The following is a 16,339-nucleotide window of genomic DNA, read 5'->3' on the forward strand; positions in this document are numbered from 1 at the left end:
CTGGCCTTGCCCTTGTTACTGAACCCTGCAGTGAGTGTGTTCTGAGCTCTCCTCCGGGGCCTTCTAGGTCTGGAAGGCACACTATATGTTTCCTGTGATGCTTGTTCTCTGCTGAGCACCTAAATCCTTCTTTCACCTGGTTCTTCTAAAACTTCAATCTGTTTCCTCTCACTTATTCTTCCTACTCAGCTCAGATTCTTGGTCAGTGCTCTATATCATAACATAACAGCAAGGCTTTTGCCTGTGCTCATGTGTCTTGCAAGGACTTAGCAATCTGTTTCTAACCTGTGGACACGATTACACAATTTTCAGGTCCAAATCTTATCTCTCTGGCTTACAATTTTGGATTCTGAAACCAAGAACCAGATAATCCCATGTGCTTGTTCATACCAACCTGCATTCTCTCTACCAATACTATCTTCCAGATTCAACCTACCATGCTTGATAACTGGCATTTCTCAGTCACAGCCACCAATAACATAGTGTCCCATCTTCCCAAAATATGCTTTCTTGCTAAAAATCAAAAGAAAACTATGTGGCATTGTTTCACTAAGAATTAAAAATAGATAATTCCTTAATATTAACTACACAGAGGGCTAATAAGAAAAATATGAACTCCTCTACTTTGGTCAGAATTATTTTACACCTTCCAAGAAAAACAGCTTGAATTACCAGAAAGTTGAATAACCTTCTACCTTTTGTTTTTATGAATTTAGCACTTTTTAAACATTTAAAATTTTTATTTTTATTTTTCAAATTATATCTCCAGACATAACCAGCATCTAGATCAAGAAATAGAGTGCGTTATCAGTCTCCTCCTAAGAATAACAACTATTCTGATTAGATTAGTTTTTCCTGTTTGTGGACTTTATATAAAGGGACTTAAAGAAATTTGTATTTTTGGTCTGAATTCATTTGCTCCCATATATTAATGTATGTACTGTTGCTGGACATTGAGGTTGTTTGCAGCTTTTTGATTTTACAGTTAACGTATTTACAAATAGTGCATTTTTTGTACATCTCTCTTATGAGCATATGTATTCATTTTTGTTGTGTAAAAACTCAGGAGTAGAAATTATGAATTAGGGGATATGCATATGTTCACACTTAGTAGATGATGTCAAACTGTTTTCCAAAATATTGTTCCAATTTATAACCCTTTGGCAATATCTGAGAAATTCAGTTGTTTTGAAATTTGGTTTTGTCTTTTTTATTTTAGCTATCCTGATGAACATGTGGTGATTTCTTATGGTTTATTTTGTAATTCCCTAGTAGTTAATAAAGTTGAATTCCTCTTTATACATTTTTTTGCCAATTTTTATATATTTATTCATGGTCTATTCCAGTCTGATTCCTATCTTTTTATCTTGAGCTCTTTGTTTTGTTCTGTTTTCACTCATCAGTTTGTTAGAGTTCTTATATACTCTGAATTGGAGATCTTTGATATTGTCTTGTAGCATATCTTCAGGTCTATTGGCTTCAGGTGGTAATAAAGTCTTTCAAATTACTATGAAACTCATTGACTTTGTCTTTTTATGGATCACTGGGATTGTAAGAGGCCATGACTCCTAGGGAAAAAAAAAATCCTGGGAACAAATAAAATGAGGCAGTATAAAAAGAGATATAAATTTACAAAAATTAGTGTAGCAACCACATAAAGTTTCAGGATCTACTTGACGAGAATTTCTAGAGTTTTACTATTCCTATTCATTAGAATGCATTTTTGTGATTGCAGACATTTCTGTGTCTGTTTTTGAAAAAAATTTGAAAAGTCTCTTTGTGATTCTCAGATATACAGTGACTTATTAACTAACCGATGTAAATTATATTCTCTTTATGTACATAGTCTTGCTCCAGGCCTGCTGGTTTTCATTAATGTAAATACATTAGAATTACTAGGGAGAGTCATCCATTCTTTATGACTTTTTTAGAAATGAATTTTCTTCAAAATACATTTTAGGGAAATCTAATACTTTACTCTTCTCATTGGCAGTACTAATAGGCAATTCAAAAATAAAGTGTATTTAGAGAAGTATGAATAAAAACCTTTTAAAAAGCTCACTTTTATCATTTTTGCTAAGATTGGTGTTATAGGTCTCCTGTGTCAGTTCAGTATAGCACAAAGTTAAATGGAGGTTTAAAGAATTTCAGAAGAATTTTCAGAAAATTTCGGAAGAATTCTGATTGTCAATATTCCTACCAGGTGATGGAAGATATGGTCCTTGAAACATAAAATAGGAATGTATATATAACCATCACCGCTCAACAACATATAAAATCTTCTACAAGAAAATGCAAGCTTGATTCAGAAGATAATATTCCACATCCATACCTTGGATTGTTAGACATATAATCGTCTGAAAGACATGCAAGCATTAAATACATTTCTAAGCTCACTAAAGTGTGATCAGACTTTGAAATATATGGGCCACCAATTAATTTAGGGAAGGTTAAATGATTTGGACATTCACCAAATAAACTACTTTTTCTTCATGTACATGCCTGATGGCTTGAAACCCATAAAAAGTTCTCAAACTCTCTTCTTTTAAGGTAATTTCCAGTTATGAGAGCTATTTTCCTCTACGTTTAAGGACCCCAAATTTGTCATTCTTCAGACATTTATAGCCTGTAAAAAAAATAGTCCCATTCCTATTTTAAGCAATAAAAATTAAGGCAATTCTTAAGTTACATTCAAACCAACAACTGTAAATTGAGTTACTACTACGTAAATGAGATGATTTTAGATCTCTCTTCTGGACAATAAAAAGACAGATTTTTGCAGAGAAGGGGAAGAGAAAGAGAGTAAAACATATATGTGGAATTATTTTATCTGGAAACTCCATTTGTGGCTACAAAGATAGATGTGGTCTTGTCCATGTATAATACTAGCAACAAAACTATAATTTTCTGCTTGTTCTGACCAAAAGAGGCAAATGTTATGCATCAGAAACTGGTGATGGTGCGATGTTCATATACCTCAACTTGCACAGGGGAAAATACAGGCTTAGAATGTATAGACTCTTAGACACAGAGTGGTTAGTAACCATCTGTTTGCATATACTCCATAGAATTCAAAAATAGACATGAGGTCTTTTCCAAAAATACATAAGATACAATAATATATAACAAAAATACACCAGTTGTTAGGAAAAAATAATTTTCTTGACATTTGGTTTCTCCAGAGTGGTTAAATCAATGGAAAACCATGATAGATTCATAAAGATATCACCAAATCTAAGCTTCTAATTTTGACAAGAAGGGAAATTACCAGAGAAATGATAGGTCCTGTCACTCTCAGTGCTGTAACCAAGCCCAAGAGTTTAATTTAAAGTGTATTTTACTTATCTGAAAGTCAATAATTCATTCAAGTATTACATGGAAAGTCTTGATTAAACATACTAAAAGGCATAACTACATGTAAAAATAAATAAAATTTCTAACACCACCTTAAGATGTTAAGCACCACCTTAAGATGTTAAGCACAATGTATCTATAATGTCATTAAGTTAGTGAGAAAGCATGATACTTGCTTAGATGAAATGTGAATTCTAGTAGAGAAAACAAGCACATAGATACATGATAACAATATAATATCTAAATTATATAGATAGATAGATAGATAGTAATTCAGTTATAGGGTTATAGCCAAGAAGACAGTGAGCCCTCAGGCACCTGTGTGCATTCACTTGTTCAAGGTACAAACCACAGAAGGTTAGATGGCATGGTAATCATGAAGGAAACAAATGGTAAGATCTCCTAAGAAACATCACTCTTGAAACAATAAGTAGTGTTTGTATAAAGCTGGGTTTCCCAGAGTTGGCAAAGGGGAATCAAAATTACCATTTCATGGGAATTTCAGACTGGTACTTGTTTACATCTTTGTTATATGGAGCAACTAGGGAGAAATTGTCATAAAATAATCCACCAGCTTCAAGTGACCATAACTTCAAGTAAACCATAAAAACTGTGAAAAATAACTGCTTTGGATTTCAGAATTTGACCTTTACAATGTAGTTCTCAAATATAACAATTCTCTTAGGGTACTTGGCTTTTTTTCCCCCACACTGTAATTTTCCTAAGGTAAATAACATGCAAACCATCAGAAGCGGTTATAGACGTTTAAGGGCACCTAGTTCTAAAGCAGTATTTGCATAAGGGAAGACAACTATGGCCCAGAGTGATGAAGTGTAACATTCCATAGAGAGTTAAGAGCATATCTGGGACTGAATCCAAATGATGTGACTCCAGCCCAGCGCTGTTCTACCTGGGAGAACAGAGCATTGTCTCCGGGCTAGAGTGCCTGGCTATGAATCCTGGCTTCACTATGGCCTAGGTGTACACATTGGGCAGGTTACATATTGTTTCTGTGTCTCAGTGTTCTCATCTATAAATTGAGAATGATAATAGTAGCTACCTCATGGGCTCTCTGAGGGGAACACATGAGTTCATTCCTGACAAGTGTCTAGAGTACTTAGCATTGTGTAAACACGGGGTAAGGGTTTGCTATTAGTACCAGTTTTGACATAAGCCAGGCATGAGTCTGGCCCAGTAAAAGATGCTACACTGGGGAAACACATGCTAAACCCTCATGGGTGTGCTGGAATTGTTTTCTGTCAGACCCATATGAGCAGGCAGAGGGCCAGGGAACAGGATCCCTCAGAGGCCCTTATCTCTGTCTAGAAACAAATTATGTTGCTCTCTGCATTGTTACTCTTGCATATTTCTATACTTTTTGCCACTAAGGAAATTTGCATCCTCTAACCATGGCTGTGGCTTTTTTCTCTCACCAGCGTCTTTCTGCTAAAATCTCTTGCTGTCATTCCAAGCTTATTTAGGCAATGTAATAAAGAATTAGAGATTGGTCAGAATGCTCCCTTTCTTGATGCTTTTTTGAAATATTACTTTCTTTCAGTCTATAAATTTCTTAAATCTGGCTTCTTTATTAACTCAAAGATGTAATGTTCACGGTCTTTTTGACTTTCAGTAGAAATCAAGTCTACATTTTAATTCAATTTTTCTGACACTGAATTTTTCATATCTGCAACTTATAAGGAGGGATTAATCCTTATTGCATTAACTTCTGGAAAATATCTTCATACTTCAGAAAGATTTAAATTACTCTTGATCACATTTAACTTGTCCCTATATTTGTATTAAATTAGGCTATCGGTTGCAGTTAAAAAGACATGCAATAAACTAGACAAATTAGTTAATAAATTGAAAAGTGTTTCTAAAACCAGATCTGACTTGTTACCTTAATAGAGGGGGTCATAATTCACAGAGGTCATCTCAATTTGAGAAGCAGTTAGTTGCCATGTTAATTATCTCCACTTTTTTCATAGGAACTTAATATGTTATTTTCTGCCAACATTCTACCCCTGCCAAGATACTATCCCTCACTTCCCATAGAAAGCAATGTGATACAGAGATTACAAGAAAAGGCCTTGAACTAAGGTAAACTTAAACTTTTAATTCTGACTTCATTGGTTATTGGCTGAGTAATACTTGGAAAGCTATATAACGTTACTAATCTTCAATTTTTCCAACAATAAAACAAGGAATAATTGCATCTACTTTATAGGTAAGTGTGTTTATTTGTTTGTTTTATTCGTTTGCTTCTTTATTTAAACACTTTCGGTAGGCTAAAATAAAGAGGTTTTCACAGTTCTCAGAAAAGTAATAAAGACAAATAAATGGCAGCTATTGTTATTAACAAATAATATTCACTGACTGGTATTTTCCAACAGCCCAAGAGGGACAATATTCAAAGGTCTAGCTTAATCTTTCTTACCTCACACAGAAATTTTTGAATAATATGACAAATATTCATGACTTTTCAACCTTGTTTTTACTGGATAAATAGTTGCTGTTTTAAAGTTCTTTCTATATTCTGGAAACTGTTTCTTTGAGTTTTTTTTTAAAATATATGTTGTAAATATTTGCTTTCAGCTAATTGCTTGTATTTTAATCTTTTATGCTGTCTTTGTCATTGTAGTCCGTTATTCTGATGTAATGAAATTTATCAGTCATTTTTCATTAGCATATTTCAGTTATCAATGTTCAACAAAAAAAGAAAATTACAGACCAGTATCACTGATGAACATAGAGGCAAAAATACTCAACAAAATACTAGCAAACAGAATCCAACAACACATTAAAAGGATCATACACAATGATCAAGTGGGATTCATCCCAGGGATGCAAGGCTTCTTCAATATATGCAACTCAATCAATGTGATACAACATATTAACAAATTAAAGACTAAAAACTATATGATCATCTCAATAAATGGAGAAAAAGCTTTTGACAAAATTCAACACCCATTTATGATAAAAACTCTCCAGAAACTAGGCATAGAGGAAACCTACCTCAACATAATAAAGGCCATATACAACAAGCCCACAGCAAACATCATTCTCAATGGTAAAAAACTGAAAGCATTTCCTCTATGATCAGGAACAAGAGAAGGATGTCCACTCTCACCACTATTATTCAACATAGTATTGGAAATTCGAGCCACGGCAATCAGAGAATAAAAAGAAATAAAAGGAATACAAATTGGCAAAAAAGAAGTAAAACTGTCACTGTTTGCAGATGACATGATACTATACACAGATAATCCTAAAGATGCCACCAGAACACTAGAGCTCATCAATGAATTTAGTAAAGTTGCAGGATACAAAATTAATACACAGAAATCTCTTGCATTCTAATACACTAACAACAAAAGATCAGAAAGAGAAATTAAGGAAACAATACCATTTACCACTGCAACAAAAAGAATAAAATACCTAGGAATAAACCTCCTGAGGAGGCAAAAGACTTGTACTCAGAAAACTATAAAACACTGATGAAGGAAATTAAAGATGACACAGAGGTGGAGAGATATATCATATTCTTGGATTAGAAGAATCAGTATTGTGAAAATGACTATACTACCTAAAGCAATCTACAGATTCAATGCAATCTTTATCAAATTACCAATGGCATTTTTCACAGAATTAAAACAAAATATTTTACAATTTGTATGGAAACACAAAAGACCTCAAATAGCCAAAGCAGTCTTGAGAAAGAAAAACGGAGCTGGAGGAATCAGGATCCTGGACTTCAGACTATACTACAAAGCTAAGTAATCAAGACAGCATGGTACTGGCACAAAAACAGAAATATAGATCAATGGTACAGGATAGAAAGTCCAGAGATAAACCCACACACCTATGGTCACCTAATCTATGACAAAGGAGGCAAGAATATACAATGGAGAAGAGACAGCCTCTTCAATAAGTGGTGCTGGGAAAACTGGACAGGTACATGTAAAAGAATGAAATTAGAACACTCGCTAATACCATACACAAAAATAAATGCAAAATGGATTAAAGACCTAAATGTAAGATCAGACACTGTAAAACTCTTAGAGGAAAACATGGGAAGAACACTCTTTGACATAATCACAGCAAGATCTTTTTTGACCCACCTCCTATAGTAATGAAAATAAAAACAAGCAAATGGGGCCTAATTAAACTTAAAAGCTTTTGCACAGCAAAGAAAACCATAAATAAGACAAAAATACAACCCTGAGAATGGGAGAAAGTATTTGCAAACGAAGCAATGGACAAAGGATTAATCTCCAAAATATACAAGCAGCTCATGCAGCTCAACATCAAAAAACTGAACAACCCAATCCAAAAATGGGTGGAAGACCTAAATACATATTTCTCTAAAGAAGACATCCAGATGGCCAAGAGGCACATGATAAGATGCTCAATATCACTAATTATTAGAGAAATGCAAATCAAAACTATAATGAGGTACCATCACACACTTGTCAGAGTGGCCATCATCAAAAAATTTACAAACAATAAATGCTGGAGAGGGTGTGGAGAAAAGGGAAGCCTCTTGCACTGTTGATGGGAATGTAAATTGATACAGCCACTGTGGAGAATAGTATGGAGGTTCCTTAAAAAGCTAAAAATAGAACTATCTAATGACCCAGCAATCCCACTACTGGGCATATACCCTGAGAAAACCATAATTCAAAAAGTCACATGTGTTGGGCTTCCCTGGTGGCACAGTAGTTGAGAGTATGCCTGCCGATGCAGGGGACACGGGTTCGTGCCCCGGTCCGGGAAGATCCCACATGCCGTGGAGCGGCTGGGCCCGTGAGCCATGGCCACTGAGCCTGCGCGTCCGGAGCCTGTGCTCCGCAACGGGAGAGGCCACGACAGTGAGAGGCCCGTGTACCGCAAAAAAAAAAAAAAAAAAAAAGTCACATGTACCGCAATGTCCATTGCAGCATTATTTACAATAGCCAGGACATGGAAGCAACCTAACTGTCCATTGACAGATGAACAGATATAGAAGATGTGGTACATATATAATGGAATATTACTCGGCCATAAAAAGGAATGAAATTGGGTCATTTATAGAGATGTGGATGGACCTAGAGTCTGTCATACAGAGTGAGGTAAGTCAGAAAGAGAAAAACAAATATCATATATTAATGCATATATGTGGAATCTTGAAAAATGGTACAGATGAACCTGTCTGCAGGGCAGGAAGAGAGACACAGATGTAGAGAATGGACATGTGGACACAGTGGGGGAAGGGGAGGGTGGGATGAATTGGGAGATTTGGTTTGACATAAATACACTACCATGTGTAATATAGAAAGCTACTGGGAACCTGCTATAAAGCACAGGGAGCTCAGCTTGGTGTTCTGTGATGACACAGATGGGTGGGATGGGGGTGGGGAGGGAGGTCCAAGAGGAAGGGGATATATGTATACATATAGCTGATTCACTTCATTTTACAGCAGAAACTAACACAACATTGTAAAGCAATCACTGTTTATCCATTCATCCATTACTGGACATATAGGTTGTTTCCACCTTTTAGCTATTGTGAATAATGCTGCTATGAACACTGATATACAAATACCTGTTTGAGTCCCTGCTTTCAATTCTTTTGGGTATATGCTAAGGGTGATACTTTTAAGGGACATTAATTCTTATATTAAAGACTGAAGAGAAAAATTACAAGTTGATTTTCTTCTCTCTCTCCCTGCAATTAAAATGACTGATTGGTGTGATCAATGGAAATCAGTTTTGAAGAATCAGTTGTGACAGTTATCAGCATTAAACCATAGCAAATGTAGCAGGTAGTCCCTAATTAATTCTCTTGTTCTGTGTCCTTTGACACAATCCAGGAATTACTTTAACATGATATGAACATTCATATCATTGAGCCAGAATCCAAATCTTTACATGTGTGTTTAAATAAAAGCCTTAATAATTACCTGCTTTTTTGGTCTAGTTTATTAGAATGCTAACTCTATAAAGGCAGAGGACAGTCTGTTTTGTTTGCCTCTGTATTTTCAACACACACTAGGTATACAATGTATATTTTCTAAAAAAAAAAAAAAAAGAACTTTAAATAGGTCTCTAAGCATATTAGGTATACCATTTCAGAGTGCACCCATACACAAACATATATATATATATACAAAATTTTCCTTCTTTTACTATCACTTATATTGAATAATTAATTTCAATAATGCTCTCATTGTGTTGCCTTTCTCCTAACATACTTTTAGTAATGCCTTTAATCCACTGTCCATATTTGAAAATAGTAAGTATTGTTTTATTCATTGATATTTTAGTCTCATATTTCTTAGTAAATCCTCTAATATGTTTCCTCTTACCGTTCCTACACATAACACAATTTTAAAAAAATTTATCTTTATGATTTCATGATGGACTAAAAAAATTTAACTTGCGTGTATGGTGGATAAAATCTAACATTACCCCAATATTATACAGTAAGTGGTAAAAAGCCTCTTTCACAATCGTAGGCTGATTCCCTGTTTTTTAAATCATCTTCTGCCAAGATCTGGGCTTGGCTGGCCCTGATCCAGGGCTATTTCTAATAACATTTTTTGCTGCCCTAAGTATGAATTGAAAAGACTTGCTTAACTCACTTTCACTCCGATTAAATTTGTAAAGGAGAAGCTTCCAGGCTTCAAGGCTAAAGGCAGCATTTGAAAATGTTCACCACTGAAGATTTATTACCCCCATCACTTCCTAAGGTCCTTGCCTCCTATCACTGTTCCACAAACACACTCTGCACTTTGTTTTTTCTGGGTTTGGCTTTGTGTTTCCTCTGCTTAGACTATTCTCATTTGCACTTTGAGAAAGTCTAATGGCTCTTCAGTGCCACTCAAATTCTTCATCCCCCAGGAAAACTTTTATGTTCTTTACCAATGAAAATGTCTCCTTCCCTTGAATCCACATAAAAATTGGTGCTTTCCTAACTGAATTAATCATAACAGCATATACTTGCATCAATACATTGCTATGCTTTTTCTCACATCCCTTCTCTGTCTCTGTCTCCCCTCCTACATAGAATATTATATGGCATAAAATTGGTTTCCTGAAAAGGACCCCTCTCCCTAGCCTGAATAACCCACTGATCAAGTGAAGAAAGGACGGTCCTATGGAATTCTTGGTAGTCCTGGAGAAATAATCAATCCCATCCCTGTCTACATCATCAAAAGTAGTCCATGGCTTCTCTCCGATGCATCTCTCACCCCCCAGATATTTCTTCCCATGTAGCTCTTCACACACCCTAATTTGATTCAGTTTCCCACTTCACCTTTACTTCCACCACCAACCTTTCACCAGGATTCCTTGGAATTCATAGTCCATCATCAGCAATATCGCCTAAATATTCAACCTTCCCTTTGAATATTACCATTACTTTTTTACTCTTCCCACCCTGGTCCTCTCCCCCACATACGATACTGCTTTCTAAGGCTGACTCAAAAAGTGGCTCCCATATCTGACATAGCACAATGCCTAGAGGTAGATAGGTGGCACGTGTCCTGTCTCTGAATCACTGCTTCTAGAACATTATTCTATCTCCTTTGCCACCTTCTCGCAATTCTTCTGAAGTAAATGCCATCATCAGATAATATCACCCATTAAATTCTCTTACTGCCGTCATCTATAGGTTTCTTGAATAATCTCCTTTATTAATGGAATATTTTAGCATTTAGCTTATTTTTTTTCTCCACTACAGTATTACTTCTATTAGCATGAGTGGTCATGTAAAAATACACAGGGGCACTCTATTCACAGCAGCGCTTGACAGTTGATCACTCCCTCTTTCTGCAATTTAGTTCTTACGAGTCTCAGGGACCCTATTATACATTTTCCTAGTATTCTTGCTACCTCATGGCAGCAATTTCTCAGCATGATTTGATGAATCCGCTTCCTGATCTCTAAGTATTGAGTTCCTAAGGCTTAGTCTTTGGACATTTTTTTTTAAGCTTTTTGTTTTTTTGATGTAGACCATTTTTCAAGTCTTTATTGAATTTGTTACAATATTGCTTCTGTTTTATGTTTTGGTTTTTTGGCTGTGAGGCATGTGGGATCTTAGCTCCCCAACCAGGGATCAAACCTGCACACCCTGCATTGGAAGGCGAAGTCTTAACCACTGGACCGCCAGGGAAGTCCCTGGACTTTTCTACCTACATCCATTTTCTTTAATATCATGATTTCATCCTGGCCTGCAATTTCTTTCCTGAATCTAAATCAGCATCTGTAACCATCTTGCCAAGAATTATGCTTGCATATTGAAAATGCCTCACAAACATGAAATATCCAAAAGTGAACTCTTGATTTTTGCACCATAATTCCCGAGGGAGCAATGGGGACCTGTTCAGAACAAAACCCTCAGAGTCAACCTTGATTTTCTCTAATGCCCCACATATAATCCATCAGCAAATCCTTTTGGCTTCCTTTTTACTTCCTTCTCATCATCTCCCCATTCTACACCATGGTTCAAGTCACTACCAAATCTTGCCTGGACTAGTGATGCATTGGGCTCTGTTTCTACTCTTGTCTAAAAACACTGTGTATCTACTCCCACATCCCACCCTGCACAACATCCAGAATAATCCTTTTATATTGGATTATGTCACACTTCTAGACAAAACCATTCAAAAACTTTCTTTCTAAGCACATCTAAAATAAAGCCCATATTCTGGTCCTGGGCTGCATTTCCAGTCTCATCCCCAGCCAGTCTTTTTCAGTCACACTGACCTCCCCAAATTCCCTCCAACTTTAGAGACTTTATATTGGAATGCCCAGAATGCTCCTTACCTAGAAATAGACAAGTTTCTCTCTTGACCACATGACTTTATGTTAATAGTTCCTGTTTTCTTGATCTACAATTTGTTTCTTCTATTAGTTTGTTTGCATTACTAGGGTGGGAAGTTTGGGGGTTTTTTGTTTGATTATTTTTTAGTTGCTCTATGTCCAACTTCTAGAACAACTCACACTATAAACACCCCAAAATATTTACTGACTAAATGAATAAACTGAATCAATCGTTAATAGGACTAAAATGTAAAATAAGATAAAAATCAACTACAAAGGACTGCTACCTGTAAATCATAATGCAAGTTGGATATAATGTAATTGGCTTGAATTTGTACACCAATTTTAGTTGCAACTGGTGATTCAAATCAGGAGTCAGAATTTGGCACTGTGGAAGAGCTATTTTGCAAGTACAACACACATGCTTTATTTGCTTGGTTGATTTTTCTCTTTCTTACTTAAGGATGTTAAGGTGATAAAATCATATGTAAGAAGAGCTCAATCATGGTACTCCTGGTAATAGGGAAAGAAAGGCAACTACTCATATGCAAAACTAGAGGCAATCAATAGCTGGATTTGCTTAGAAATATTTAGGTTTTATGTTTGTATGCTAATAGCTATTTTAAAAATTGATTATTAAAATAGCTTCAGAAATATAACTCTGTAATTAATAATCTAAAATCCTATAGCCTATAAAATTTCCTCAATGTAATGCAATATTTACAAATTTATTTTTTAGTTATAAAACTATTTCAACTTTATGTACTATTGAAAAAAATCTGAAAACGTATTTGATAATTAACTAAAGAAAAATTGAAAATTATCAACTTTAGTCTATGATATTGTGTTTTTAAATTCTAATATTTCTGACATATGAAGGTTTTAAAAAATCTTTACTAAAGTACTAATGTTAGTAGTGTTAGTAGTGTTATTTTTTACATTGCTTTAACTAGCATCTTGAATTTTAAAAAATTATTGCAGAAAAAAGAATTACAAAATTTATTACATTATTTCTTCAATCAGAAAATAGTAATTTTATATTTGCTACAAGAAACTCCATTTTGAGACTCTTTGGAGTTATTGTAAATTAATCCTGAATATTAAAGGCATACAAATATACTAGGAAAACAGATATTTTGATATCTTATTCAATGTAAAACATCATAAATAATTTGTTCCTACTTTTATAGTAAAAATAAAGCACAAAAAGTTGCTTAGTATTCATCTCATAATTAATCTGTATTTAGTTTGACTAATTAAACTCATTTATCCGTTTCAGACTTTTGCTTAAACTATGAAAATGTACTCAGTTAATATAAATTACATGGTTATAGTTTATCTACAAAATATGATCTCTGACTTTTTAGTTCTGTATCTTAATAAATGTTCTCATACCTTAACTCTGAGCACAGAAGAAAACATTTTTGCATCTTCAGATACACCTCCAATGTAGAGTTTTTTCTGAAACACTGGGGGATGATCATTTTCATCCTGAATCTCAATATACACTTTAGCTCTATTGCCTGGAGGAAAAGAAATAATATATATTTTTATTGATGGTCATTAATTAGAAAAAGATGGACTGGAGTAAATAATTACTGTACTTTCTTTTGAACAGTGGAAGAAACTTAAATCAGAAAGTCATTCCTAATTGGCATGCTTAATACCCCATACCCAAAGAGGACATTGATAATGATGTTTCTGGCAACATAATGTTAAGTTGCTGCTATTTCTTTTAGTTATAATGTCTTGTTAATTCATCTTACTTGATTTAATAGACACTATTGTGTTCTGCTAATTTTAATAAAACAATTCAACCTTTCATATTTACAAATACTTCACACACATTACAAATTACACCAAAGTGACATAAATATATAAAACACCTTATGAAATAATAGTCTGCCATAAATTTAAAAATATTTTTATTCTTAAGTATAGAACTAGCAATGATATTATCTTAACATGTAGTATTATATATATATGCATATGTGTGTGTGTGTGTGTGTGTGTGTGTGTGTATATATATATATATATATATATAAAGATTAGAAGTAAACAATGTTTGGGTGAGGTGCTTATTTCCACAACGGGAAAACAAATTTTATCGTGCATTAGAGGCTATCTAGCATTCACTGGAAAAGATGTAGCTGGAGAGATGATTATTGTATGACTTATAAATACTGGGTTTTATAATTTAAACCACATTAAATATACTATAAAGAATACATTTCATCACATGTTAAAATCTCACTCCCTCAATCATCGCACTTTTAAGGAAAAATGTAGCACTTTTTACTAGTACAAGAATGACCCTTTACAAAGAATCTGATAAATGAAAATAACTTACAAACCAGATAAAATGAGGAATAACTGGTAAACATTTTGCAAAAAGTAGATTCAAATTACATAAATATTTTGATGTATTATCTAAGTAAACTTTTCTCATGCATTTCAAGTAGGATCAAATATACGGCAATTGATCTACAAACTATCAGGCAAACCCAGATGTTATTACTTTATTGTATCCTCAGCTATAACTAATTAACACCAACCTACTGGCACAGTGGGTGGATCATGGGTGTATAGTATATGTGTCGATTAAATGAATGAATAATCTTCATTGTCCTAGTAAGAATTTAGAAAAAGGCTCCTTTTTGCTTAACTCGGGAAAGGTCAGTGAGACAAGAGAGTTAACCACAAGGTTTTACACCTGTCCTACTGCTATTCATTTAGTTCTCCCCTATTGGCCTCTTTCCCACCATTCCTGAACTGGAGAAGCTAGAATCAAAAAGAAAAACTTACTAGGTCAACAAAGAAGCGTACCAGCAGGGAAGTAAGGTTAATGATAGACTATGCTTCTCTATCCTACAGTACCAGGGCTTCAAATTGCACCCTGGTCAGCCACCAACAGAGTTCATCCAAAATGAAACCCATTTTCATCTTAGTAGCAATTTTAAATTTCTGGAATCAAAGGAGCTAATTTGATAATCTTTTTTAAAAAATAAGTCAAACTAAAACTGAGGATCTAAAGCACAGCATGGTGATGATAGTTAATAATACTGTACTATGTACTTAAATCTGCTAAGAGAATAGATTTAAAATGTTCTCACCAAACACACATATACACACACACACACAACAGGACACAAATGTGAGTCGATGGATGTGAAAACTAACTTGTGGCAATCATTTCACAGTATATATGTATATCAAAACACCACACTGTACAACTTAAATATATACAGTTTGTCAATTATACTTGAATAAAGCAGGAGAGTGGAAATTGTGATGTATCTAATTAAGGAACATAAAATAAATGTTGGCCAGTCCAAAAATAATTAAAGTACCCCTATAGTTTAATCACTAGAATAGCATCCACTTAGATTTTCTGATTCATTAACAATGTCCATGACACCATAGATTTCTGAGGCTCATACACTTTCACTAGGTGTGTGTAAGGACTAAGGACTGTATCACGATCTTTCACCTAATTTGGGTTTTGATTATTTCTAAGGCAGAAACTTGGAAGCAACTCTCATTTAAATTCGTTTAAGGGAATATACTATTTACCTCCTTGAGTATCTGAAGAATCTTTTTTTCCCTCCATATTATATCATTTTTTTAAGGTAGTTATGAAGCATAGAACAAGAAAGATGCAGGGTGGGTGGGGAGAAAGGAAAGTGGTGTTGATAAAATGGATAAGAGAATACTGTGAGAAGGACAACACAAGTGCCTGATGACCTAATACCCTCTTGCAGTCTTCCTTATGGTTGGGTGAGACAATGACAGGCTTCCAAGGAGAACCACCGGGGATGAAGGAAATTAAACTGGATGAAAGATTGCTTGGCAAGTGTTTTGGTTAAAAGACATTGTATCCTTCTATGCACTTCGGGGCCCAGCGCCTCATTTCCCTTCCTTCACTGACATTCTTTTTCTCCAGTTCTGTATGAGAGAAACTTCTCTTTGGGCAGTACCTTTGCATTGAGTCAGGAAGTTCCAGAAGTGACCCTTGAGGCAACAAAATGTGAGCTATGTTCCTGGTACTTACTAGTTTAAAGAAAGAGAAAATAGAACTATTAAGAATTAAAGCTCAGAAAAGGAAATACAAGTCAGGATATAAACCTCCTTGAGTAGATCTTCTGTTCTATGTTAGACATCCTAAACAAGGTGAAAAGTG

General features: G+C 34.7%; 1 protein-coding gene across 1 annotated transcript in view; it reads right to left on the bottom strand.

The window, feature by feature from the left end:
• Positions 1 to 16,339, bottom strand: part of PCDH15 (protocadherin related 15) — an 807,822-nt gene that overhangs the window by 67,763 nt on the left and 723,720 nt on the right. The window contains exon 26 of the mRNA XM_060286024.1: positions 13,555 to 13,682. Coding sequence (XP_060142007.1) covers positions 13,555 to 13,682 — 128 coding nt within the window. The remainder of the gene's footprint in view (positions 1 to 13,554; positions 13,683 to 16,339) is intronic.

The sequence above is a fragment of the Globicephala melas genome, chromosome 16 (genome assembly GCF_963455315.2).
Source record: "Globicephala melas chromosome 16, mGloMel1.2, whole genome shotgun sequence".
NCBI lineage: Eukaryota > Metazoa > Chordata > Mammalia > Artiodactyla > Delphinidae > Globicephala > Globicephala melas.